At 42.9% G+C, this 27,805-nt stretch overlaps 1 protein-coding gene across 1 annotated transcript in view; it reads left to right on the plus strand.

The window, feature by feature from the left end:
• The first annotated feature begins 5,035 nt into the window (after positions 1-5,035).
• The window catches only part of atp1b2b (ATPase Na+/K+ transporting subunit beta 2b), a 36,836-nt gene continuing 14,066 nt past the window's right edge, over positions 5,036-27,805 (plus strand). Inside the window, exons 1-2 of the mRNA XM_060912422.1 lie at positions 5,036-5,126; positions 23,038-23,166. Coding sequence (XP_060768405.1) covers positions 5,036-5,126; positions 23,038-23,166 — 220 coding nt within the window. The remainder of the gene's footprint in view (positions 5,127-23,037; positions 23,167-27,805) is intronic.

Genomic DNA, 27,805 nt, shown 5'->3' on the forward strand with positions numbered 1-27,805 from the left:
AAGCTCCAACAAACACATAACTTTGTCTTTGCTCCATGTAGCTCCACGGTCGTTTTGGGCCATTTTGACGTTTTATTTACAGCTGGAAAGCACGGGCGTATTGTATTGTATGAATAACCCGGAAGAAGTAGAAATGGTTCATTGCGCATGCGCATTATATTTGTATCGATACAGAACCGCTTCATCTGTCCACACTACAGCGAAGCGCTACAGTACCGATACTGTACCGGTACGAAACCCATATACCCTGTCCGCACTAGGGATTTTGTACCGATACGATACTACTTTCGTACCGCAACACCTGTCCACACTAGCAACTATACTGGTACTGTAGTGGTATAACTGTATTGGTACGAAACCCACAAATGTATGGGTTTCGTACTGGTACAGTATCGGTACTGTAGCGCTTCGCTGTAGTGTGGACAGATGAAGCGGCTCTGTATCGATACAAATATAATGCGCATGCGCAAAGTCACACACCTCAATCGATGTCTTCGCTGAATAAAATAGTGAAGAAGGGAGATTCGTTTTCTTTGTTTCTTTCTCAACTGCCTCGCGTGTTTTATACAATTCGACTGAATAAATGACCACCAGAAATACAGACTGTACATTGACAACAAAAAGCACACACACGTTGTTTCATCCGCCATATTCTCGGAAGGAAGTTACTCGGTAACCATGGAAACATTTCGCGCACTTGCATTTCAACTACCATGAAAGAAAACCACAAACATTTCTCGCTAGTGTGGACAGATGCACTAAACTGCACCGGTATACTTTGTATTGATACAGTTATGCTGCGTTCACACTTATACCGGTACGGAAGTGGTATAACTGTATCGATACAAAGTATACCGGTACAGTTTAGTGCATCTGTCCATACTAGCGAGAAATGTTTGCAGTTTTCTTTCACAGTAGTTGAAATGCGCATGCGCGAAATGTTTCCATGGTTACCGAGTAACTTCCTTCCGAGAATATGGCGGATGAAACAACATGTGTGTGCTTTTTGTTGTCAATATACAGTCTGTATTTCTGGTGGTCATTTATTCAGTCGAATCGTATAAAACGCACGAGGCAGTTGAGAAAGAAACAAACGAATCTCCGTTTTTCACCATTTTATTCAGCGAAGACATCGATTGAGGTGTGTGACTTTGCGCATGCGCATTATATTTGTATCGATACAGAGCCGCTTCATCTGTCCACACTACAGTGAAGCGCTACAGTACCGATACTGTACTGGTACGAAACCCATACATTTGTGGGTTTCGTACCAATACAGTTATACTGCTACAGTACTGGTATAGAGATCTTGCATGTGACGTCACAGCCGATCCAGATTGTAACAGACGCCATCTTGTCGGTCAAATGCCATACCGCCTTCTACTTCTACTTCTGGTTCTACTTCTGCCTTTTCTTCTGGAAAACCCTACTATATACAATTCTACTACAACGGCTTCGGCTACAAGCTCTCCCTACCTGTGCACGTTTTTTATGGTTTTTGTGTGTATTTTGCGTGTTGTTCGTCTGTACCAGACTTCAATATCCACAACAACCGTATGGACTTACTGGACATTGGTTTCCAGCAGGAAATGACGGTTTGTAGCGATTTCCATCGCATGCACAACATTCCGGACGAGATAGCGAGACCAGCGGGGTCTCCGTGGATTGTTATCGGCTCTGGCAGGCGAAGGAGGCGGCGTCGGGAGAGGAAGCAAAAGCGAGGCTGCAGAGCCGGCCTGTTGACTAAGCTCAGAAAACAGCCACTCAAATCTCCACTGCCAAGCCTCTATCTCTCCAACGCCAGATCCATGGTAAACAAGACGGACGATTTGGAATTACAGCTGGAATTACCTTATTCTATTCTATAATCGGCTGGTCAGTGCTATACTCAATACTTAAGTGACTTACCCGTCCAATGAGGATTGTTATTTTCTTGTTTACAAGATGCCACATCTGAGGGCGGCTGACAAATCCTGAATTTCTGTAAAGATAACTGTCCAGAGATTTATAAGCACGCAGTGCTTCACCACTGAACAGCGAGGGAAAGTTAATGAGGTAATTATACACGTCTGGGTATTCCACCTCTGGCAGTTCAATATCCACTGACACGGTCGTGAAAACTACGTCCGGTAATCGATAAGGGTCACTAATCTGTAGGTCGTTTATTTTAGACATATATCTAGTTATCTGTTCATTAGAAAAATGAGCCGTGTAGTCCGTCGGTTGAAATTGATCCATTTTGTATCTGAGTGCAGCAATATTCAGCTGTGTTTTTTACCAACAAGATGGCGGCTGTTTACATTCCGGTCACGTGACTGCAAGATCTCTATAGTTGCTAGTGTGGACAGGTGTTGCGGTACGAAAGTAGTTTCGTATCGGTACAAAATCCCTAGTGTGGACAGGGTATCACATTTGTGGGTTTCGTACCGATACAGTTATACTGCTACAGTACCGGTATAGTTGCTAGTGTGGACAGGTGTTGCGGTACGAAAGTAGTATCGAATCGGTACAAAATCCCTAGTGTGGACAAGGTATGAATGTACTTGATAGATTTGTGTTAGACTACATTCAGACTGCACCCTGAAACAACCCATATCCGATTTTTTTTGCCCATATGTGACCTGTATCCGATTTGTTATTGACAATCTGAACGACACAGATCCGATTTTTTCACATGCGACCCAGGCCGCTTGGATATGTGGTCCTAATTCCGATGCATATCCGTTATTTTCACATGCGACTGCAGTCTGACCGGACAGGTCGCATTCATGCGACCTACACGTCATCAACAAGAGACAAACGTCACTATTCTGCGTTGGCTAATCCCGCCTCTTTGGTGGAAAACAACAACATTTGTACAGTTTTCAGAATTTAAATAGACTTTTATAGAATTGATCAAGCTAATGGTGGATTTGGTAGGGACCTGGATGTTAAATCATCCTGTATTACAACATACATGTCAACCTTTGGTCAATCAAACCTGTATAACCAACCTCCAAAATCCGTATTTCCCTTATAAAATCCGTATAAGATGCAAATTAAAATAATTTACCTAAAATTTGAATGATAATTAACAATGATATATCCCAGTTACTTTTTATTCAATATTAATAACAATAAACCTTCAGAATGAATACAAAGTATTTTTCCAGTCTCACCTGTGAAAGGTAATCCCATGTGATCTCGTTTGGACGGTAAACCTGTTGGTACAGTTAAACGCAGCACATGAATGAGGCATCTTTATTCTCGGCTACTGTCTAGACGCTATACCAGAGACGGCTGAAGAATCTCCACTTTGCCCCATCCAATATGGCGGCGAGGATGACGTATGATTCTACGCAGAAGGCGGCGTCTATGTTTATATGTCTATGACTTCACGGTTGGCGGGATTCTCGCAATGCGGTGTGCGCATGATCAAAAGTGGAACGAAGTCTCGCTACCACAAGATAACGCGCGATTTCATAAGACTCTTTACTGGCTGTCTGTGGTGTACAGTACGTTTATCATCGTGGGAATTGATTATAGCTCTAAATAAATATTGAAGTTTTTTTTTAAAGAATCCGTATAACTTTATTTATACGCCTGTATACTACGTTTATTGAATCAAATCCGTATAAAATACGAGGGGCGGCACGGTGGTGTAGTGGTTAGCGCTGTCGCCTCACAGCAAGAAGGTCCTGGGTTCGAGCCCCGGGGCCGGCGAGGGCCTTTCTGTGTGGAGTTTGCATGTTCTCCCTGTGTCCGCGTGGGTTTCCTCCGGGTGCTCCGGTTTCCCCCACAGTCCAAAGACATGCAGGTTAGGTTAACTGGTGACTCTAAATTGACCGTAGGTGTGAGTGTGAATGGTTGTCTGTGTCTATGTGTCAGCCCTGTGATGACCTGGCGACTTGTCCAGGGTGTACCCCGCCTTTCGCCCGTAGTCAGCTGGGATAGGCTCCAGCTTGCCTGCGACCCTGTAGAAGGATAAAGCGGCTAGAGATAATGAGATGAGATGAGACATGTATGTTACAAGATTATAAGATTGTTCTGGAAATTTCCAGTAATTTGACACCTTTGGTCTCATTAGTCTGCTGCCCACATTAATCAGATTATTGTGTGAGTTCCGCCGCCGCCACAAAAACCACATCGCCAGGTCTCGCCTCATCTCCATGCTTTACTTGCAAACTTGAAGAGTGCGCTTTTTTTTTTTTGTTTACGTATTACGTAGATGTGCTTATTACGTGTCAATTTGCGCATGCGGGACACTTTTGGGTCGTTTTCCGTTCATATTGGAGATCGCATACAAGTCTCATATAATTGGGAATGTGAACGGCCTAACAAAAAAATCAGATTTCACAACAAATCGGATATGGGTCGTTTCAGGTTGCAGTCTGAACGTAGTGTTAGAGTAGGCTCCCTGCTGTGTACCAGGGATACAGAAGTGCTCCATTTGGAACTCGCTCGGCTGATTAGCCGCTGAGGGGCGGAGTCAGCGCGGCGCACGGCTCTGTGATTGGCTACTGGGAGGTAAATAGGCTTTGGATCGGGTGATCTTATGTGAGAGAGGAGGGGGTTCGAGTTGTGAAGCGCTGAGAGGCAGAGAGAGACTTTTTTTTTTTTTTTTTTTGTCTTACCGCAGTGTCGGCACTTTTTTTTCTCTCCCCTCTGCACTGCACCGCTCTGCAGATCGCCCCGGGCTGCTGTCGGCGCATGCGCACTGCGATGAAATAGCTCCCAGCCAGCTACAGGACTTCCCTCGTCCATTCATCTTTATTTTTATTTATTTTTATTTATTTCAATAAGCTCCTCTGAGGTGCCTAAATATCCGGTTTTATTAGATAGAATATTTGATAGGATCTAATAACGCAGATCAGATTAACCCTTTCTGTGCTGATGAGCTCATCTGTCGGTGCTTCACTCGCTGTCAGTGTGTGTGTGCGTGTGTGTGCGTGCGTGTGCGCGCGCGCGCCAGTGCGTGTGTGTGTGTGTGTGTGAGCGTTAAACCCCGGGGTTTAGTTCAGTGACTCCTTCATTCTTGCATCAAATAGCAAAGAAAATGGCAAAGGATGGCAACAAGAGCCAATGGAAAGAGTTCTTCTGGAACCCGAGGACGCGCGAGTTCTGCGGGAGGACCGCCAGCAGCTGGGGTAAGAACCGATTCCCACCTCCATGTAGGAATCACCAAGCATCATTCACACCTTATGTAAGATTCTCATGCATTTTATTATTCATTCTTCACTGGATAGTCATTTCTCCACTTTCTCCACAGACCTATTTTCCTCTGTGCACTGTGACTTTCAGACAAAACAACACACACACAATGCTTTAGAGCTGAGCTTAATCCTAGTCAGACTGTAGGCTGCAGAGCCATGGACCTCTGAGGATTAGCTCCAGATTACTGCAGCCCGGCTTACATATTACATGGCACATCATCATGATACTGAATTAAATGCCAGAGTTACACCGGAATCCATTCCCCTGTTCGCATGGGGGCTGTAAATGAGAAGATAAGGATGAAGGTAGGGTCGGGATCATTCCCAGGAGACCGTCAGCCCAGGAAGACCCTTCCAGAATGATTAAAAACTGTAGAAGATTTCTCCTGACGCGCTGCTGCAACACTGGCCTTTATTGAGGGTGATAATTAAGAGGGAAGTGGTGGCTCAATGGGATAAGGTTCTTGTTTATTGATCTGGGGGTTTGAGCTGCATTGCTGGCACTGGTGGTTCCTTGGGCAAGGTACTCAACATATCCACATCACCTTTTATACCGTACAGGTGCGGAAAAGACGTAACAAGAAGACAGGTTGAGAATTGAGTCTTAAAATGTCATGGTGTTAATAGAACTTTTGAATACGCAAATAGAAACCGTTTTGGTACCCGAGTTCCCAACGTGTTACTATTCCATCATGGAACGGTGTGAGTAGTCTTGGTGGTTGATGGTACACAGCTAAAATCTTTATTTTTCTAAATACATTTGACTTTTAGGCATCACTGATTCCACCATAGGCACACCTGGGCGTACATGTCCAAGTGATGACTATGTGCATTGAAAGACAATACGAAAACGTGTAGCATGCTAGAATTTTACATTGAATAAACCAAGCACCTACTTCCTCCATTCAAGCGCTAACATGAACACACACAACACAGCCACTTCCCCAGTGTCTCATCAACACTTTGTGTTCTTTGGTCCACCTGGGAATGAGTCGACTCCATCTGTGTTAATTCAACCCTGGGGATTTTGCTAGTTACCTCAAACAGGTTTGTACAGCAGCCAAGGTTGACAGGGAGGAGCCTGTAGATCAGGACACTGCTTTGGATATGTCATTAGTTGCTCTGTATCAGAGAAAGGCCTTAGGGTTGGTAAGGCTCGATAATTGAATTTATATTTATATATATATGACAGTTCTCTTTTGAGAACGTCATCTGCATTCCTAAGTGTGGATCAGAGGTAATCCTTTTCCTCAGCACGGTGGTTTGGAGTATTATTCAAGACACCAGTCGGGGTATAAATGAATTATTATAAATGGATTAATTATAGATCTAACAGGAGATCTTGTTACACGTGAGCGTGTCCTATTACAGTAAATTGGTGCAGAGATAAAATGGCTTTGCCTGTTCAATTATAATACAGTACCACTATAATTTGTGGTAATGACTAATAATCCTCATGTTTTTTTTTTATTCCCTTGTACTAGAATCATTAAACTAACACCACTGCCAGTAAGATCTATATATTGTATATGTGTGCCTGTTCAAGAGACAGACAGAGACAAAATGGTCACCCTTACGACTTTTCCCTCCTGCGTTCTCTAAGGGTCTTTAATGATTTTCTTTCTATCCTGAACGCTGGTATTTTTGGCCTCATTAGAGTTTGTCCTCATTACTTGAGCTTAAAGCTAACCTGGGATCTGGATCACAGGCTTAAGGAAATCAAGCACCAATGTTACCAGGCAATTGAGCAATGCTTGGTTTTTAGATTCCCACAACTTGCCAATCATCTCATGAACAGTAAATGTGTGCTGACACTTGATTCAGACAAGTCTGCTGGGAAATTAGCAAAATGGCACTTATTACCATGCTTCATAAGGTCCATGGTGTCATGATGCGAACGAATTTGCAGATGAACAGTTAACAAGGTCTGGATTGGCGTTCATACTCTTTTTTTTGTGATGTCATTGGTATGATATCCAGCAAAATTGAACAAATTTGGGTTGCACAAACTGGCTTAGCTGTCTAATGTTGATATACATATTCGAGGCCTACACAGATAACGCTGATGGCTTATAATCCAAGCGTCACCCATAGACTGGCGTTCATTTGCATTTTCCATCACGGGACCTAAAAATATTGGTACCAATTTACATTAACCACGGCTTTGATGGATTCTCAAATCAGACTGGCTGGGACATGTTAATGCATTTTTTCCATGCTATAAAAATAACATCTTAGCAAGTGAAAACGTCTTGACAGTATCTAGTTCTAGACACCTGTCCATGACAGCTTGACATTTTCTTCTTGGATTGGCAGATCATTTTGCTTCTTTCTAGAAATAAATGTGTAAAATTAGTAAAATGATCTGCCAATTGATCTGCAAGACTATTTTAAATTAGGAACGATATCTAGAAATACCTTTAAAATCTTTATCTTCATTTTGGAAATTCTAGATCAATTTGGTTACATTTGAGATCTTTCAAGATCATTTCTCTTGCATGCATGTCATTTTTGTATGCTGTGTAACAGCAGGTCTGACCATTTAAAATGTGATTTTTAACAAAGAAAAAAAGTATTTTCATTGCTTTGGTGATTTTTTTTAACATTTATGGAAGGAGTCTCCAGTGTGAGCACTTTGTTAAAGTTTTCTGCCATGGAAAAGTCTTCAAGACTTCAAGAGGAGTTTGAGGATTCTGGTTTTTGGTAAGATGATAAACGGAATGAGTTGTGCAGTGATAACCCTGTTGATTAAACATATTGATCAGGTTTGGAGGAGCTGAGAAAACGCCAGCGCATGGATTTTAGTTAAGGGTTTGTGTCCTGTGGGAATGAAGCACATCACAACATTGGCTTTTAAAGTGTCCAATAACACTCATGAGAGCTTTTACAGGCTCAACACCCACCCACACACACCCAGCGTCTGCTGCTTCAGCCTGCGTAAGCATTCATACAGTGGCAGTGGGTGTGTGTGTGTGCTGATGAAGCACTGCGGACACCGTGTGGAGCTACCCGGTTATCTCTTAGGGTCTGTCCCAAACGATTTTTTTATTACTTGTATTGTATTATTTTGTAAAGATCAAAGAGGTCAAACAGGTTGCTTTTTTCTTTTGTGTGTCACCCGAAACCATGAGCAACCCCGAAGCAGCTGTGGGTTCAATCAGCTTTGAGGAGCAGAAAGATCTAAAGACGTCGGTGTGTTTGTTTGCTTTCATTCAATTAATCATGCGCAGCTCAGAGCTTTGTCCTCCTCTTTCAACCGCGCCGTCTGATGAGAGTGATAAGAGAGTGCAGAAGGCATTCATCAAGGAGAGAGACAGATCTCGAGCGAGAGATGAGTGTTACACTGCAGTGACACATTAGTGCTTATAAACAGACAACGACAGCAGGAAGATGAGCTTATATAAAACGCAGGGTTATTTTGGGTCAGAACTACAGAGATGCTTTTCCAAGAATGCAGATAGTGTTCTAAAGCATGTGTGTGTTTAATATTTAGACAGAGAAATCCAACCTACACATAATGTCTGCTTAAAGCACAGTAAAATATCTTAGTAAGCAATCCAGAGGTGGACAAAGTACCCAAAGTACAGATCCCACTGGTCAAATGTTACTCTAATACTAGTGAAAGTTGCACATTTACGTACACTACCGTTCAAAAGTTTGGGGTCACCCAGACAATTTTGTGTTTTCCATGAAAAGTCACACTTTTATTTCCCACCATAAGTTGTAAAATGAATAGAAAATAGAGTCAAGACATTTTTCTGGCCATTTTGAGCATTTAATCGACCCCACAAATGTGATGCTCCAGAAACTCAATCTGCTCAAAGGAAGGTCAGTTTTATAGCTTCTCTAAAGAGCTCAACTGTTTTCAGCTGTGCTAACATGATTGTACAAGGGTTTTCTAATCATCCATTAGCCTTCTGAGGCAATGAGCCATACTACGGCAAGAAGGCACAGGTACGTATTAACACAGAAATTCTCGTGATATCGTGATCTACTCGATAGCTATTTGTGGTTAGGTTTAATGTTGTGGAATGTTTGCGAAATGTTAGTGCCTGTTATCACTTACGTAGTAGTGGAGTGGGTGTAAACAAACATTCCTTCACTTTCTCTTGGAGTTAATATTAGAATTGGAATATAAAACAGAAATCATTGCTACAAAGTGCTGATACTGGAGACTCCTTCCATAAATGTTAAATAACGATAGAGCAGGCTGTCAAATGGCGCAAGATACCTCTATTTGGCCGTGAACGATGTGTGGGAGGGATGGGATACTCTTGCACCCTTGTCACTCACTTGGGCATCCGTGAACTCATGTATGTGGTATGTGGAAGAGGGTAGATAGTGCTTTCCGCCAAGTGCATTACATTGGCCACATGTACACTACCGTTCAAAAGTTTGGGGTCACCCAGACAATTTTGTGTTTTCCATGAAAAGTCACACTTTTATTTCCCACCATAAGTTGTAAAATGAATAGAAAATAGAGTCAAGACATTTTTCTGGCCATTTTGAGCATTTAATCGACCCCACAAATGTGATGCTCCAGAAACTCAATCTGCTCAAAGGAAGGTCAGTTTTATAGCTTCTCTAAAGAGCTAAACTGTTTTCAGCTGTGCTAACATGATTGTACAAGGGTTTTCTAATCATCCATTAGCCTTCTGAGGCAATGAACAAACACATTGTACCATTAGAACACTGGAGTGAGAGTTGCTGGAAATGGGCCTCTATACACCTATGGAGATATTGCACCAAAAACCAGACATTTGCAGCTAGAATAGTCATTTACCACATTAGCAATGTATAGAGTGGATTTCTGATTAGTTTAAAGTGATCCTCATTGAAAAGAACAGTGCTTTTCTTTCAAAAATAACGACATTTCAAAGTGACCCCAAACTTTTGAACGGTAGTGTAAGTTAAAGTACTGAAGTACTTGCATTTAAAAATACTTAAGTATTAAAAGTCCATTTTCTGTCAGTGCATTGTTGTATTATTGCCACAACGCTTACAAAACCTAACACCTCTGAAGCGACCAACTGGATTATTTTGTGAATTCACAAAATGAACGCATGCTGTGCCATCGTGGTGGTTTAACGTTACCCGAGCTAGTCAGTGAAGCTCCACCTGACATGCTAGCAAACTCTTTACTAGAAAAGAAAGATTTCTACATTCTGTTTATTTGGCAAGATTATGCTAAAACATATTTCTGAAAGGACTTCAAATAAGTTAATGTTATTCATGCTAGCGTAACTCCGTTTTTACATGCTAACTAACAGTGTCCAAGTTAACTAGCTATCTGTTAACATTAGCTGTGAACAAGGCTACGGCGACTTGGCAGGAAAATCCATAGAAATTAATTTGATGAACCAGACTGCATAGCTATTGCAACATTATCGCTAGCTCTAAAAGCACAGACAACTTCATTACAAGCTTTCTCTTGGAATAAAACATTTACATACGTCAATATGCTTCAGCAGGTTGGATGGCGAGTTTTTGTAGGCCGTGATGTGGTTCATTTTAGGCAAACAAAGAAAACATTTAAAATGAAATGAGTCTTTAATTCTTTCATAAAACTGAAACATGGGTTCATGGGGAATGGGTGTGTGCATTGTCCAGAAGAACCACCTCCTTCCATTCTGCCATCAACTGATTGTTTTCAAATAATGCTACTGAGAAATCATTGAACTTGATTTTATACCGTCTATGGATGTGACGTGATCCTAGTAATTACTGAAAGACTGTCTCAGTGTCACCTGCAAAGAAAAAAAACAATCACATTTTAGAAAAGAAAAGAAAAAACATCCACTTTCAAAGCTGCTTCATAGTAACTTCACACTGCAGGACTTTATCCTGTTCTACAGGGTCGCAGGCAAGTTGGACCTATCCCAGCTGACTACGGGTGAAAGGCGGGGTACACCCTGGACAAGTCGCCAGGTCATCACAGGGCTGACACATAGACACAGACAACCATTCACATTCACACCTACGGTCAATTTAGAGTCACCAGTTAACCTAACCTGCATGTCTTTGGACTGTGGGGGAAACCGGAGCACCCGGAGGAAACCCACGCGGACACGGGGAGAACATGCAAACTCCGCACAGAAAGACCCTCGCCGGCCCCGGGGCTCGAACCCGGACCTTCTTGCTGTGAGGCGACAGCGCTAACCACTACACCACCGTGCCGCCCTAAATAAATAAATACTCAAGTAAAGTACAGATATTCAAAAAGTGTACTTACGTACAGTACTCAAGTAAATGCACTTCGTTACTGTCCACCTCTGAAGAAATCACACATTCAGGGCATGCTGGTACAGGAAAATAATAAACAGCATTGTAGTGTAATGCGGTCTGATATAGCTGAAATAGGAAACCTTACTGTTTTCCTGTTACAGCAAACAGTTACGTTTTGTTTCATTTATACCACAGCAATTCGCCAACAACTGCAGTTTTTATTTCACGAATAAATGATAACATTTAACGAAACAGGTTAGCTCCTGTTCTCACTTACCATCCTTACAGAGTCATTCTCTCGCCTGCTTGTATTTTTTAATAGTTATCCATCCATCCATCTATCCATCCATCCATTATCTGTAGCCGCTTATCCTGTTCTACAGGGTCGCAGGCAAGCTGGAGCCTATCCCAGCTGACTACAGGCGAAAGGCGGGGTACACCCTGGACAAGTCGCCAGGTCATCGCAGGGCTGACACATAGACACAGACAACCATTCACACTCACATTCACACCTACGGTCAATTTAGAGTCACCAGTTAACCTAACCTGCATGTCTTTGGACTGTGGGGGAAACCGGAGCACCCGGAGGAAACCCACGCGGACACGGTGAGAACATGCAAACTCCACACAGAAAGGCCCTCGTGGGCCCCGGGGCTCGAACCCAGACCTTCTTGCTGTGAGGCGACAGCGCTAACCACTACACCACCGTGCCGCCCTTTTAATAGTTAATAAAAGTTAATCAAACATAAAATACATTTTTTCATATTACGAAGCAGGGGCGTCACTAGACCCAAGACCATACTGGGGCACAAAAGGGGCACAGGAAATGTATGCGAGCGCGCGAAGCGCGCGAGCTAAAAATTTTGCACTATATTTATATTTATATTTATATTTATATTTTTTATATAATATATATTACATTTTATGTAATATATATTATATTTTACGTAATATATATTTATATATTGATATTTATATTTAGAAACGGCCTGCTTAAAACTAGTCACTAGAGCTGTAAAACTCAAAATGATTACGAGGACACTGAATCCAGGTCAATCATTTAATAATAACAGTATGAATATTTGCAACATTTGTGATAATAGCAATGTAAAACAATGTCCCAACACACATTAATTCTACAGCGTTACAAAAATGACAGTGGAATTACTGTCTACTAACCTGTAAACAGTTGAAAAACACGGAGAGATGGTTTCCCCTGCTCTGAATTTCATTGCATCTGAGGGCTGCTGGAGTCTGCGGTCCCCATAGCAACCAAGATGTTACTCATGTCACGCGCACACTTTTTTCACATTGCTTAGTGTGCGCGAGGCCAGCCAAAACTACCAATGTAAAAGCATTGTAGATGGTCTTCTTCGCGCATCAGTTAGCCTACCCCACGTTATGAATTAATTAAATTGCAGCTATTCCCAAGTTTAAAATTCAGAGCGTTTCGTCACTGGATTTTTTTTACTGGGGCACTACAGATCTATACTGGGGCACGTGCCCCAGTAAAATACCCCTGGCGACGCCGATGTTATGAAGAATCCATGAAGTGTAAACTTCCTCTTGAAGCTTTTCCCATGTCGGAAAAACGTCTCACTGCAGTAGACACTACAGATGTTTACTTATGTTCCATCTGAAACACATCTTTGGATAAGATTTATATTTAATTTGAAAATTGATACCGAAGATACAGGATGGTTTTTAAGCCATTTTCTTACACTTAAATGTCTCCGATGACTAAAAGGAATTGTTTAGGCTTTTCGTTTTTCAAATAAAAGCCACATGTTTCTGACAGCTTTATTTTCTTGCCATTGGTCTCCTTACGAAGCTCATGATATCACTCAAACCTTCAGGAGTGTGCAACTGGAGAGGACAGCGTAGCCTCCCACCATCCTCATGCTATTGATCAATCAGTGTAAGAGAGAGAGATAGCAGAAATCTGATATCTTTCTCACACACACACACACACACACACAGAGGGTCTGTTCTGGCTCATTGCATGTCCCTAGGTGATGTTGTTTCCCTGCAGCTCAGATGTCCTCATGTCATACTGCATTGTGTCGAAGTTACCTGTTTCTATACAAGATCTAAGGAACTCAGAACACTGACATGGATTAATGTTTGAATCAAACTGATAGAGCATGATAATGCATCAAATAGGCATGTAACGATTCCTACAATTCACAATTTGATTTGATTCACGATATTCTGTTCAGAATTCAATTTTCCAACAATATTTTTGGAAAAAAAATTAATTAAGAAAATTTTATTGCCAAAAAAAAGCAACATTTATTTTCCTACTCTTTATCAACTTAAATATTCATTTTGTTAAATTAAAATAAAAAAACAACATTTGTTTCATTTTATTAAAGGTAGACTGCCTTTCAGATTTTTCAAGTTTAGGTCAGAAAAAGAATTTTCCCCATTATTTTTGTTTAGTGGACCAAAAGCTACTGAATTCGAATCACAGACTTCCAATTTTATTATTTTTAAAAATAGAACAATTAATGAATTTAGAGCCAAGTGGCCCTAAATTCTCTGCTATTTTTTCCTGCTTCACGATGACCCAATCCAAGATACTACATCATGCATCACGTGGTGGGCTTTCCCTGTTCATGCAAGGCATTGTGGGATACAAAATTGAAACAGGAGAGAAAAATGGAGGACGTGAGTGTGCGAATGAAATGTGAAAGACTGACTACAGTCACGGAAAGTGAGAAGAAAAGACAGTGGTCGAAATACTTTTTTCCAGTGTTCTGCAATATTGCAGAATGTCAAAATTTTGTTCTGCAATTTGGAAATATTTTCTGCAAATACACAAGCCTCCATACTACATCCTTCTCAACCTAATAATGCCTATATTTACATCATATCTAGCTTTACAACTCATAGCATTACTGTAATTCTTTATTCTCTCACTCTATTTTTAATTTCAGTCTTCACAGATCCTTCTCTGCAGCAAAGTTATCATTCCATGATCCCTCCACAGGTCTTTCATCCCCTCGCCCTGACACTACGGGCTACTACAACTTGAAGTATACCAACTAATTCATAAATGTACTAGTTATCACACCCACACACACATTATCCTTCCACACAACATACTAATAAAGGTATCACCACAATAAAAAATAGAACACAACTGTTCTTCAAGAAGCAAAACATTCATTTTCATGTTACACGTCATGTTACATTTTGTCTAGATTAAGTTTCTAGCTTGAACAATAGATTGTTACCCAAAATGTACTTCATTCACAGTGTTTGCATCTGCAACCTGTAGTTTTAAATTGAAAGCAAGGTTTCAATTTTACACTCTGTTACATCTTACGATGATGCAAAGAATTGATGCCATTATGGAATAAAACCCAACTGGCAAATGGAAAGACGTTTGGGTTCATTGTGTTTGCCTGGCTTCTAAAGTGCAAGGTCATGAACTGAACTGAGAACTACTGCAGGGGCTTCACTGCTCTAAACTAACAACAGAGAACTGGGTACAAACTAATCATGGCAGAACTGAGAGCTACAGAACTACTGAGAGCTACAGAACTGAACCTACAGTGGGGCAAAAAAGTATTTAGTCAGTCACCAATTGTGCAAGTTCTCCCACTTAAAAAGATGAGAGAGGCCTGTAATTTTCATCATAGGTATACCTCAACTATGAGAGACAAAATGAGAAAAAAGAATCCAGAAAATCACATTGTCTGATTTTTAAAGAATTTATTTGCAAATTATGGTGGAAAATAAGTATTTGGTCAATAACAAAAGTTCATCTCAATACTTTGTTATATACCCTTTGTTGACAATGACAGAGGTCAAACGTTTTCTGTAAGTCTTCACAAGGTTTTCACACACTGTTGCTGGTATTTTGGCCCATTCCTCCATGCAGATCTCCTCTAGAGCAGTGATGTTTTGGGGCTGTCGCTGGGCAACACGGACTTTCAACTCCCTCCAAAGATTTTCTATGGGGTTATCTGGAGACTGGCTAGGCCACTCCAGGACCTTGAAATGCTTCTTACGAAGCCACTCCTTCATTGCCCAGATGGTGTATTTGGGATCACTGTCATGCTGAAAGACCCAGCCACATTTCATCTTCAATGCCCTTGCTGATGGAAGGAGGTTTTCACTCAAAATCTCATGATACATGGCCCCATTCATTCTTTCCTTAACACAGATCAGTCGTCCTGGTCCCTTTGCAGAAAAACAGCCCCAAAGCATGATGTTTCCACCCCCATGCTTCACAGTAGGTATGGTGTTCTTTGGATGCAACTCAGCATTCTTTCTCCTCCAAACATGACAAGTTGAGTTTTTACCAAAAAGTTCTATTTTGGTTTCATCTGACCATATGACATTCTCCCAATCCTCTTCTGGATCATCCAAATGCTCTCTAGCAAACTTCAGACGGGCCTGGACATGTACTGGCTTAAGCAGGGGGACACATCTGGCACTGCAGGATTTGAGTCCCTGGTGGCATAGTGTGTTACTGATGGTAGCCTTTGTTACTTTGGTCCCAGCTCTCTGCAGGTCATTCACTAGGTCCCCCCGTGTGGTTCTGGGATTTTTGCTCACCGTTCTTGTGATCATTTTGACCCCACGGGGTGAGATCTTGCGTGGAGCCCCAGATCGAGGGAGATTATCAGTGGTCTTGTATGTCTTCCATTTTCTAATAAGTGCTCCCACAGTTGATTTCTTCACACCAAGCTGCTTACCTATTGCAGATTCAGTCTTCCCAGCCTGGTGCAGGTCTACAATTTTGTTTCTGGTGTCCTTTGACAGCTCTTTGGTCTTGGCCGTAGTGGAGTTTGGAGTGTGACTGTTTGAGGTTGTGGACAGGTGTCTTTTATACTGATAACGAGTTCAAACAGGTGCCATTAATACAGGTAACGAGTGGAGGACAGAGGAGCTTCTTAAAGAAGAAGTTACAGGTCTGTGAGAGCCAGAAATCTTGCTTGTTTGTAGGTGACCAAATACTTATTTTACCGAGGAATTTACCAATCAATTCATTAAAAATCCTACAATGTGATTTCCTGGATTCTTTCCCCCCATTCTGTCTCTCATAGTTGAGGTATACCTATGATGAAAATTACAGGCCTCTCTCATCTTTTTAAGTGGGAGAACTTGCACAATTGGTGGCTGACTAAATACTTTTTTGCCCCACTGTATGAGCTTTGTCTTACAGGGCAACTGTTTTACTTTGTGCTAGTCTGCACCACAGGCAAGACAGCACTAGTAAAAAAAAAATAGAACATGTACACAAAACACGTATCAGTGTAACTTGGTATGAGAAAACAAAATATTCAAAAGTATCCATGAATAAAGGTAAAATACTGTTGCTGTCTTCAAAAGGGATATAATATCAGTATAATTTTGCATGATTCAACAATACAATATATACAAACCTATACAATTTACCAATATATATGTATGCAAGATAAGAACTAGTCAGCAGTGACCATCTTCATTTTTGTCCCCCTCGCGGACGTGCGATCTGTCGCTGTTGTTGTTGGAGTCACGTTGGCTGCCGGTTTTGCCAAGATACAAAATCATCTTTGTTTTCTTGGAGTTTTTGTCGGACTCTTGCCCCGAAGAAACAATCCTCTTCTTGGGAGCCATGTTTGTTGTGCCACATTGAATTCTGGGAGATGCATGGCGGAAACTGCCGAACACTGCCGAGGTAGTTGTCGGGTCCTCCCGGCGGGTATTAAAAGTGACAAAATCTTACATCGGAAAATGGCAACTGCCCTTATTTGGTTGTCGTCACCTTTCGTTGGTATTATGTAAATATTGCTCAACTTTGACCTGGAAAACGCTGTCAGGTTCGCACGGCGCAGGTTTCAGTTTATTTACAGCGCCGCTAGTTTGCTAAATTGAGAACCATTGTATCCCGAGCCTGATTTTTTCATTCTGCAAAATTGCAGGTTGTTTAATTTTTCTTCTGCAATCTTGAAAATCATTCTGCAAAATGCAGACTGCAGACGGGTATTTCAAACACTGAAAGACGTTATGTTGCGAAAGAAAGGAAACGCAGGACCAAACTAATAAATATCTGTGGTCAGCGAGCACCTCGCTGTGATCAGCTGTTCGTTTAGCAACAGAATGATGTAACTGTCAATGCACAGTCAAAGGTAAACCTGCGCATGCGCACACGGACTTCCTCCATCTGCTTGACTGCATGAAGCGAGCAATTTCATGCATATTATTTGCTCGGGAATCCCCTCAAATTAAATAACTTCCCAGCCACAGAATGGCCTGATATTTTGTGAGATATTACAGAAATAAACATATCTCGCAATGACCAAGTTTCAGAAGGAACTAAATTTCACTGATTTTATGAAATCGAAAGGCCGTTTAGCTTTAATAACCAATAATAATTATTTAACCACATTTGTAAAGGTTGGAGTAAAATATAATCACCTATTAACTAAAATATTCCTTTTATTAAAAATGAAAAAAAAACCTAATAACAAATATTTATTTGCTTAATAAACTTTTATGAACATTTGTACCACCTCCATTTGCTTCACTTTTCTTTATCTTTCAGCAGTCTGTAAAAAGAGAGAGAGCTCTGATTTATTGTTAAATTGATTTGTGCACAATCACACAACAGCTTTTCACATTTTAGATCTGTTTTTTGCTTGTTTTCATGGAGCTGTGTTAGCCCTTTGTTATTTCTGCCTGCAGTGAAGTCAGATGTACTGTATTCCTGCTATTGTACATTATTGTGTAGCCTGCTGTGTAAACAACACAATTATATTTAGGAAAAACTAAGAGATTACGATTAATTTTTTATTTCATTGATTCGACTTTTCATACATTTGTGTCGCGATTTATTGTCACACAATATATTGTTACGTGCCTAGCATGAAATGATAATCAGATATACCACAACACCGCTGATGAACTCTCAATTCTGTTTGTTCAGAAGGTGTTGATTAATTTTCTGTAACATTTCTATGACGGCATTTCTACAAAGCAAATCGCAGGTTTATATTAACGCACGTGTTCAGATATGTTAACGTTTCTACAGTACAAATTAGCACAGAGACTTACAGTGTATACACTGAACAGAATATACATTAAATACTTGATCTAAGCCAAGTCTTAAATTGTATTATCAAATTGAAGAAGGAGTCTCCAGCGTCAGCACTTTCTACCAAAAGGTAAAGTTGTAACATTACATTTTTATGATTATGGATTAACTGTAACATGATACACTGCATTTTATATTGTATTACTTTTAGTGAGAAAAAAAGAGACTAGTCAGGGAACGACTGTTTATAGCTGCTGTAATGTAAGTTTTAGCAAGAACTAAGTTGTTAGCTCACTTTTTCTTGGTTTGCATAAACATTAAAAACTTATGATGTATCCTTGATTAATAAATGAAAACGTATAACTTTGAGTTAGTAATGGAATCACACTGCGCCACTGTGTTTAATTCCTTACTTATTTGTTGTAATTACAATTACAATGTGATTTTGATGCATGTGTTACATCAGAGTCTTCATGAAATTCTGATATTTAACTGAAGGTAGTAAATTAGGGATAACGACTCCACTGTTACTGGAATGAATCGAATTACTCAACACCTTTGTTTGCTAAACAAGTTACAAAATGGGACAGATTCACAAAAGGTGGAAGAAATGCAATTACTCTCAAGTTTTCTTCTGGCCTGATGAGGTTCTCTGATGTCATTTTGCTGATTGTGGATTGACCGCTCTGAACTCGCACTCCCCCATTTGCATTACACAAGTCAGCAATGAGGAAATGAATAAGCACATCTTTATTGATTTTTCAGGGAATTGATTTCTCTCTTTAAGGAGACTGCGGACACCAAGATTCGTAAAGACCTTGGCTGAGCGAAATTGTTCCAGGGCTGAGGGAACCAGTGGGAGAGGATAGGGGTATTTCACACTGATCTAATTCAGTCATCTGTAATCAATCTAAAGACAAAGTCTTCCCCATATTCTCTCCATGACAAAAAAGCCTGCTGAAGCTGGAGAAATGGGTGGATGAATATAACCTTGTTGTAGTGCTTCTGGAATGTAATCCTTCATGGCCTGTTGCTCCCTAAGTGCTAACGGGTAAATGCAGTTGCATGGAGGAGTGGTGGCAGGGAGGAGGTCAATGGCACAGTTTTATGGTCTATACTATGGTAGACTACTAGCTTTGGTCTGACTGGATACTTCAGGAATGATGCTGATGACCAAAGGATTTGGACTTATTTTTACAGTACTGCTCTGGAGGATGCAATGACAGTGTAAGGGAGGTGCAAATGGCAGTGGAGACACTAGACCATCTTGTGATCTCCTTGTCATGCCAGGAAATTTGGGGATCATGACACTGCATCCAAGGGAACCCAAGGATTACCAGTTCTTAAACATGACCAGGAAGTAAATGGACTTGTCATGGAGTTGGAGAGGCTTGATAGATTGAGTGTTAACACCTGTTCGGATGGGTCTTCCATCGATGGATTTAATTCAAAGGGGATGTTGGAGTGGTTGCTTGAGTTCTCATGGTCGAAGAAGTTGCCAGCAGGTCCATCAAGTTGATCAAGGCTGAGAAAAAAAATGGAGAACCTGAGTCTCTTATTCAGATAAGGGACATCAAGTGTGAAAGATAGACTCACCAATGGAGTGCTTCAGGAAGAAGTCCTGGGTATGACTTTAAACTGCAATCAGTGGTGAGTCTCAGGTCCGGGAGGACTTGAATATTGGGGAAAGTGGAGTTACCCTTTAATCACCATTGCTTCCAGGTCTGCTCTGACCTGGAGTGGTAGCACCTGCCTGGGTTTCAGCTATGGGTTAAATAGTACATCACCAATAAGGTGCTGGCAGCAGGGCGCTTTTCAGTGCAATGTGGCAGATGAACCCAACAGGGTCAATGGCACACCACCTGATGGCATGCAGAAGAGCCACTCACATGGCCAATGGATGGCATCATTTGGTAAGTCAGTTGTCACTGCGGGGCAACTTCCATACCCATCAGGTCTGTGGCACTTTTGTGCACCACTTGACATCAGGTCTGGAGGTCCAGAGAGACAACATTATGGGGGCACGATATCGTTTGTCTTACCTTACTGTACAAGGCGCTTCATTAGGAAAGGAGAATAAGTCTGGTTTGCTCTGGTGCAGGCCTTGCAGCCCATCTGCATTTCTGCGCATCCTAATGAAGCAGCCATCATCGCTAGCAGTGGACAGCCGCCACTGATGGCTTCAGGAAGAGGTTGTTCTCTCAGCTGAGAGGAATGAATTGGGGCTTCTCACACTACTAGGACACTGCGACACAAAGTGGTTTGGGATGCTGCAGTAGAAACACAGCCTCTTCTTCCTTCTTCTTCCAACTTCAGCAAGACTTACTTTGGCACGGGCTTTCTGCATGGGCTCAGATTGACTCAGGGAAGTGAAGTTCAGAGCGGATTCCAGCACAGACATGAAACCTTAGCACAATCCAATGACAATCTATATATTCTAATTTAAGTACAGACTACTGTACTGCCAGTGTCATAATTAGGTAGGGATTTTTGTAGTAATTTGAGTTTTGCCTGATTTTGAAAATTAAATTAGATAAATGCAATGCTGTCCAGTCCTGCTGTCAGGTATGCTGACTCAGAGTTCTTGTAGAACTTTATGCTTGAGTTTTGTTCATACGTATACTGATTTTATGTACAGTTGTGCTCATAAGTTTACATACCCTGGCAGAATCTATGATTCTTTGACCATTTTTCAGAGAATATGAATGATAACACAAAAACATCTTTTCCACTCATGCTTAGTGGTTGGGTGAAACCATTTATTGTCAAACGACTGTGTTTTCTCTTTTTAAATCATAATGACAACACCTGGCGACTTGTCCAGGGTGTACCCCGCCTTTCGCCCGTAGTCAGCTGGGATAGGCTCCAGCTTGCCTGCGACCCTGTAGAAGGATAAAGCGGGTAGAGATAATGAATGAATGAATGAATGAATGAATGACAACAGAAACTACCCAAATGACCCTGATCAAAAGTTCACATACCCTGGTGATTTTGGCCTGATAACATGCACAGAAGTTGACACAAATGGGTTTGAATGGCTACTAAAGGCAAAGTCCTCACCTGTGATCTGTTTGCTTGTAATCAGTGTGTGTGCATAAAAGCTGAGTGAGTTTCTGGGATCCAGACAGACTCTTGCATCTTTCATCCAGCCACTGACATTTCTGGATTCTGAGTCATGGGGAAAGCAAAAGAATTGTCAATGGATCTACGGGAAAAGGTAGTTGAACTGTATAAAACAGGAAAGGGATACAAAAAGATATCCAAGGAATTGATGATGCCAGTCAGCAGTGTTCAAGCTGTGATTAACAAATGGAAAATCAGGGGCTCTGTTAAAACCAAGCAAATGCCACAAAGTATCTCTCCTACAATACGCCAAACAGCACAGAGACAAGCCGCAAAACTTCTGGAACAAGGTAATTTGGAGTGATGAGACCAAAATTGAACTTTTTGGCCACAACCATAAACGTTACATTTGGAGAGGTGTCAACAAGGCCTATGATGAAAGGAACACCATTCCTACTGTAAAGCACGGAGGTGGATCGCTGATGTTTTGGGGAAGTGTGAGCTACAAAGGCACAGGAAACTTGGTCAAAGTTGAAGGAAAGATGAATGCAGCATGTTATCAGCAAATACTGCAGGCAAATTTGCACTCATCAGCCCAGAAGCTGCGCATGGGACATACTTGGACATTCCAACATGACAACGATCCAAAACACAAGGCCAAGTCGACCTGTCATTGGCTACAGCAGAACAAAGTGAAGGTTCTGGAGTGGCCATCTCAGTCTCCTGACCTCAATATCATTGAGCCACTCTGGGGAGATCTCAAGCGCACAGTTCATGCAAGACAGCCCAGGAATTTACAGGAACTGGAGGCTTTTTGCCAAGAAGAATGGGCAGCTTTACCATCTGAGAAAATAAAGAGCCTCATCCACAACTACCACAAAAGACTTCAGGCTGTCATCGATGTTAGAGGGGGCAATATAGGGTATTAAGAACTGGGGTATGTAAACTTTTGATCAGGGTCATTTGGATGTTTTTTGTTGTCATTATGATTTAAAAATAGAAAACACAGTTGTTTATCAATAAATGGCTTCACCCAACCACTAACCATGAGTGGGGAAAAAAGTTTTTGTGTTATCATTCATATTCTCTGAAAAAAGGCCAAGAAAGCAAAAATTCTGCCAGGGTATGTAAACTTATGAGCACAACTGTAGCTAAATTCCAGATAACAAGTTACATGAGCCAACTCTATATAGTCTAATATTAAAACAATAGCTTTACCTGTAAAGTGCAATGTCCCCTGTCCTGAAGACCTTCCCATGTTGGAAAACTAAAACTTACTGTACTTACTTTACCTCTCAGTTACAGATTACTGACACTGGAGACTCTTTCTATCAAGGTTAAATATATACCTCTTCACAGAAAACATCATCATAGATTACATCTTTTAATCTGATTATTAATAGCCTTAAATGATCTAGAATGTTAATCGCACATAAGTCCCTGTGAATGAGCTTTTCTGATAGAAACAATGATGTATAAAAGCAAGCACATTACTAAAACTGGATAAACATGTGTTTGCATTCACAGGCCTGATCTTTTTGTTCTACGTGGCCTTTTACATCTTCCTGGCTGGATTATTCAGTGCCACCATCTATGTCTTACTTCTGACCCTTGATGATAACAAACCAGTCTACCAGGACAGACTTGCTACACCAGGTAACACACAACAACAACAATAATTCCAAATGCAGATGAGAATGTACCTTAAAGTAAATCTAGCAACAGTAATATAATAGAATTGGTGCTGAAAATTGATGTCATCTTGGTCTCATACATACAGATATCATGAAAAGTTTTGTAGTTTAAGGTTAAATCAAGTATTAGACAAAGTATTCATAACTTTTCTTACTTTATTTGTATTAAAGTGAACCAAAATGTTTCAAACTCATTTGTTCTAATTTTCTACGAGATTATGTTCCCCTTGGATGAAAAGCATTATCAACACATTTTTAAGTGGTGTTATTCCTCTGACCATGAAAATCTACAGTAACAGCAATGTTTACTTTACACTAAGAGGCTCCTAATTGTCCTAACAAACTATGAAATCATAAATTATGTTACAGGCATTTAACAGATGCTCTTATCCAGAGCGATGTACAACATACCCAGAGAAGCCTGGGGAGCAGTTGGGGGTTAGGTGTCTTGCTCAAGGGCATTCAGCCATTCCTGCTGGTCCAGGGAATCAAACCAGTGACCTTTTGGTCCCAAAGCTGCTTCTTTAACCTTTAGGCCATGGCTTCCTATAATTAATTAAATAATTACTGTATACAAGCAAAAGTCCTTCCCGTGCCAAGACCTGGTCTTCCCAAGCAGTCTCCCATCCCAGTACTAACCAGGGCTTTAAGGCACATTGGGCGGCACCGATCTCCGCTTCTATAGCCCTCAGCCTGTACAGCTAGGGTTACAGTGGGGGGCTGGTCCTCTGGTAACCACGAGAGTTTGACTCCCCATTCGCATCTGTGTGGCAGTGTGCTTTGCCAGATGGCAGTAGGTACCATTTTTATGATGGTCTTTGGTATGACCTGACTGTGAGTAGAACTCATGATTGCCCGGTCAAGAGCCGGACACACTAACCGCTAGGCCAGCTCGTGGTATACTGTATACAAGGCAAACAGGCAAATAAACCATGTTCGTGTTGAAATCATTACATTTGACTTGTCATTCAGCCTGTGGTCAAATTCACATGGCCCCAAGCAAATGTTTGGTCAAAAAATGTGACAAAAGAATGTGTGCAATGTTGATTAGATTAGATTAGATTAGATTAGATTAGATTAGATTAGATTAGATTAGATTAGATTAGATTAGATTAGATAAAACTTAATTTCCCTGAGGGAACCCTCACAAAGAAATCAATAAAGATTCTAGTAGCATCATTACAGATAAACAGAGAAAAGAAATAGATGTTTTGAACAGCAGGCTGAAATTATTTGGAGTCTGGCTAAAAAACAAAAACAAAAAAAAAACATTCAATTGAATATGGATGTCTGATTAGTGTTTTTAATAAAATGTCAGCCATTGTAGGAAGCATACCAAAATATATTAGAAAATGCTCCAGTAACTAGTTCATTGGAAGCTCCAATCCTCGTCTCGTCTCGTCTTGTCTCGTCTTCTTCCGCTTATCCAGGACCGGGTCGCGGAGGCAGCAGTCTAAGCATGGAAGCCCAAACTTCCCTTTCCCCAGACACCTCGGCCAGCTCCTCGGGAAGAACACCGAGGCGTTCCCAGGCCAGCCGAGAGACATAGTCCCTCCAGCGTGTCCTGGGTCTTCCCCGGGGCCTCCTCCCGGGGGGACATGCCTGGAACACCTCCCCAGGGAGGCGTCCAGGAGGCATCCGAAAAAGATGCCCGAGCCACCTCAGCTGGTTCCTCTCGATGTGGAGGAGCAGCGGCTCTACTCCGAGCTCCTCCCGAGTGACTGTGCTTCTCACCCTATCTCTAAGGGAGCGCCCAGCCACCCTGCGAAGGAAACTCATTTCAGCCGCTTGTATCCGCGATCTTGTTCTTTCTGTCATTACCCAAAGCTCATGACCATAGGTGAGAGTCGGAACGTAGATCGACCGGTAAATTGAGAGCTTCGCCTTTTGGCTCAGCTCCTTCTTCACCACGACGGACCGGTAAAGCGACCGCATCACTGCGGAGGCTGCACCGATCCGCCTGTCGATCTCACGCTCCATCCTTCCCTCACTCGTGAACAAGATCCCGAGATACTTAAACTCCTCCACTTGAGGCAGGACTTCTCCACCAACCTGGAGAGGGCAAGCCACCCTTTTCCGGTCGAGAACCATGGCCTCGGACTTGGAGGTGCTGATTCTCATCCCAGCCGCTTCACACTCGACTGCAAACCGCCCCAGTGCATGCTGAAGGTCCTGGTTTGAAGAAGCCAACAGGACAACATCATCCGCAAAAAGCAGAGATGAAATCCTGTGGTTCCCAAACAGGATTCCTTCCGGCCCCTGGCTGCGCCTAGAAATTCTGTCCATAAAAATTATGAACAGAACCGGTGACAAAGGGCAGCCCTGACGGAGTCCAACATGCACTGGGAACAGGTCTGACTTACTGCCGGCAATGCGAACCAGACTCCTGCTCCGTTCGTACAGGGACCGGACAGCCCTTAGCAAAGAGCCCCGAACCCCATACTCCCGAAGCACCCCCCACAGAATACCACGGGGGACACGGTCGAATGCCTTCTCCAGATCCACAAAGCACATGTGGACTGGTTGGGCAAACTCCCATGAACCCTCGAGCACCCTATGAAGGGTATAGAGCTGGTCCAGTGTTCCGCGACCAGGACGAAAACCGCATTGTTCCTCCTGGATCCGAGGTTCGACTATTGGTCGAATTCTCCTCTCCAGTACCCTGGAGTAAACTTTCCCTGGGAGGCTGAGAAGTGTGATTCCCCTGTAATTGGAGCACACTCTCCGGTCCCCTTTCTTAAAAAGAGGGACCACCACCCCAGTCTGCCACTCCAGAGGCACTGTCCCCGACCGCCACGCGATGTTGCAGAGGCGTGTCAACCAAGACAGCCCCACAACATCCAGAGACTTGAGATACTCAGGGCGGATCTCATCCACCCCTGGTGCCTTGCCACCGAGGAGCTTGCAAACCACCTCAGTGACTTCGGCTTGGGTAATGGACGAGTCCACCTCTGAGTCATCAGCCTCAGTCTCCTCAGTGGAAGACATGACGGTGGGATTGAGGAGATCCTCAAAGTATTCCTTCCACCGCCCGACAATGTCCCCAGTCGAGGTCAACAGCTCCCCACCCGCACTGTAAACAGTGTTGGCAGAGTACTGCTTCCCCCTCCTGAGGCACCGGACGGTTTGCCAGAATTTCTTCGAGGCCGACCGATAGTCCTTCTCCATGGCCTCCCCGAACTCCTCCCAGTTCCGAGTTTTTGCCTCCGCAACTGCCCGAGCTGCAGCACGCCTGGCCTGCCGATACCCATCGGCTGCCTCAGGAGTCCCGGAGGTCAACATGGCCCGATAGGACTCCTTCTTCAGCTTGATGGCATCCCTTACTTCCGGTGTCCACCACCGGGTTCGGGGATTGCCGCCACGACAGGCACCGGAGACCTTGCGGCCACAGCTCCGAACAGCTGCATCCACAATGGAGGTAGAGAACATGGTCCACTCAGACTCAATGTCCCCCGCCTCCCTCGGAAGCTGGGAAAAGCTCTCCCGGAGGTGGGAGTTAAAGACCTCCCCAACAGAGTGCTCGGCCAGACGTTCCCAGCAGACCCTCACCATACGTTTGGGCCTGCCAGGTCTGTCCAGCTTCCTCCTCCGCCAGCGGATCCAACTCACCACCAGGTGGTGATCAGTTGACAACTCAGCCCCTCTCTTCACCCGAGTGTCCAAGACATAGGGTCGGAGATCAGATGACACGACTACAAAGTCGATCATCGACCTCCCACCTAAGGTGTCCTGGTGCCACGTGCACTTATGGACACCCCTATGCTCGAACATGGTGTTCGTTATGGACAAACTGTGACTAGCACAGAAGTCCAATAACAAAACACCACTCGGGTTCAGATCGGGGAGGCCGTTCCTCCCAACCACGCCCCTCCAGGTGTCACTGTCATCGCCCACGTGAGCATTGAAGTCCCCCAGTAGCACAATGGAGTCCCCAGTCTGAGCACCCCTCAGTACCTCTCCCAGGGACTCCAAGAAGGCCGGATACTCTATACTGCTATTTGGCCCGTAGGCACAAACAACAGCAAGAGCCCTCTCCCCAATCCGAAGGCGCAGAGAGGCGACCCTCTCATTCACTGGGGTAAACTCCAACACATGGCGGCTGAGCTGGGGAGCTATAAGGAAGCCCACACCAGCCCGCCGCCGCTCACCACGGGCGACTCCAGAGAAGTGGAAAGTCCAGCCCCTCTCGAGGAGCTGGGTTCCAGAGCCCAAGCTGTGCGTGGAGGTGAGCCTGACTATCTCTAGCCGGTACCTCTCAACCTCCCGCACAAGCTCAGGCTCCTTCCCCCCCAGCGAAGTGACATTCCATGTCCCAACAGCCAGCCGCTGTGTCCGGGGATCAGGTCGTCGAGGCCCCTGCCTTCGACTGCCACCCAATCCACACTGCACCAAATCCAATCCTTGTAAAAAAAAAAGTAGCTATGCGGGCGGCACAGTGGTGTAGTGGTTAGTGCTGTTGCCTCACAGCAAGAAGGTCCAGGTTCGAGCCCCGTGGCTGGCGAGGGCCTTTCTGTGTGGAGTTTGCATGTTCTCCCCGTGTCCGCGTGGGTTTCCTCCGGGTGCTCCGGTTTCCCCCACAGTCCAAAGACATGCAGGTTAGG

This window comes from Neoarius graeffei, chromosome 28 (genome assembly GCF_027579695.1).
Source record: "Neoarius graeffei isolate fNeoGra1 chromosome 28, fNeoGra1.pri, whole genome shotgun sequence".
NCBI classification, from domain to species: domain Eukaryota; kingdom Metazoa; phylum Chordata; class Actinopteri; order Siluriformes; family Ariidae; genus Neoarius; species Neoarius graeffei.